Source organism: Vigna umbellata, chromosome 6 (assembly GCF_029865625.1).
Source record: "Vigna umbellata cultivar VRB3 chromosome 6, Vumbellata_1.0, whole genome shotgun sequence".
Lineage (NCBI taxonomy): Eukaryota > Viridiplantae > Streptophyta > Magnoliopsida > Fabales > Fabaceae > Vigna > Vigna umbellata.
In genome coordinates, this window is record NC_142170.1 from 35440378 (window position 1) to 35441807 (window position 1430).

A 1430-nucleotide genomic window follows, 5' to 3' on the forward strand; every position below is an offset into this window, starting at 1 on the left:
TGTAGGTAGAATATGAGCTTGTGTGTGGGTGCTGGAAATTGGTCTTTGTTCTTGGTGATTGGTTCTTATTTCTGTGGCTTTGTGCAGTGCAGGTTGAGGATGATGGTGTCATGCTTGAGTTGGGATGGAGGTTCTAATGGATGAATGGAGTGATTCTGTTGGTGAAGATGAAGATACTGGTTCTGTAGTTTTTCCTTTCTGTTGTGTTTTTCTGGTGAGTATTAAAGAAAGTTGATGTGTTGTCATTGAATTTAATAATAGCTTATAACTTAAATTTCTTATATTTTCTATTTCTACTTCACGTTTTTTATTTTTTTTGCGTTTGCTACATAATTGGGCCGAAGGCCCAAACAAAAAAATACCCTAACCCACACTGTGCCATACATAAATTCTCTCCAGTGCAGCAATTAGGTTTCATATATATTCTCTCCTTTCGCAGCAGTTGGGTTTCTGCTCTGCGTCTACCATCAATGGTATCGTCTTTTTTCTTCTACTCTGTGTAGGTGTGATATGAATCTGATTCTGATGGTGTTTGGATTTTGCATGAGTGCAGGGGAAGGGAACAGGGAGTTTCGGTAAGAGGAGGAACAAGACCCACACCCTCTGTGTCAGATGCGGCCGTCGCAGCTTCCACCTCCAGAAGAGTCGCTGTGCTGCGTGTGCTTTCCCAGCAGCACGCACTAGAAAATGTAACTCTTTTACTTTTTAAATTTAGGGTTTGTGTTAAAGATTTGGTCTTAATTGGTCGATGGTTTCAGATAACTGGAGCGTCAAGGCCATTAGGAGAAAGACCACTGGAACTGGAAGAATGAGGTATCTGCGTCACGTGCCTCGCAGATTCAAGAGCGGCTTCAGAGAGGGTATAATCGGTTAATTATTTGAGTGTTTAATTTTGGGTGTTGTTTTAGGGATTTTGCTAACGTTGTGATTTTGAATCAGGTACCGAAGCTGCACCCAGGAAGAGAGGAGCGGCTACCACTGCCTAAGCTGTCGAAGGTAGCAATTTTTCTGGATCAGTGAATTGTAGGAGTTTTTAGGCTTCCATGTTGTTCGAAACCCTGAGAAACAATATTTCTGTCGTTTTGATCTCATTTCATATATATGGATTTGTATTTCAACTTGATTATGGTAAGGAGATTTTGATTTGATAGTTATTTTACGTCTATACTTTAGTTTTCAATTCAGGCCTTAATTTTGAATTTGTTGTTGGCAAAATTAATTATTTTATGCTAACAAGGCTAATAAGATAGTTTGCATTACAGCACTGACTTATATTTTGCATACTACAGGAGAATTTTAGAATTTTAGAGTAGAATATACATTATTAGTTTATTGGTTTGGGGTTTTATGTTATTTGAATAGGCTTGCCATCCAAGCCAGCTAGAATAATTTCAACAATGAAGAAATGCAAGACATGTCGCACCTGATAA

The 1430-nt window shown here is 38.7% G+C and overlaps 1 protein-coding gene across 1 annotated transcript; it reads left to right on the forward strand.

Annotated features, from left to right (window-relative positions):
• The first annotated feature begins 358 nt into the window (after positions 1 to 358).
• On the forward strand, positions 359 to 1154 carry LOC124845057 (large ribosomal subunit protein eL37x-like). Its single transcript, XM_047322091.2, has 4 exons — positions 359 to 473; positions 554 to 689; positions 759 to 860; positions 940 to 1154. The coding sequence occupies exons 1-4, from the start codon at positions 471 to 473 to the stop codon at positions 984 to 986; spliced, it is 288 nt and encodes a 95-aa protein (XP_047178047.1). The 5' UTR covers positions 359 to 470; the 3' UTR covers positions 987 to 1154.
• The last annotated feature ends 276 nt before the right edge of the window (positions 1155 to 1430 follow it).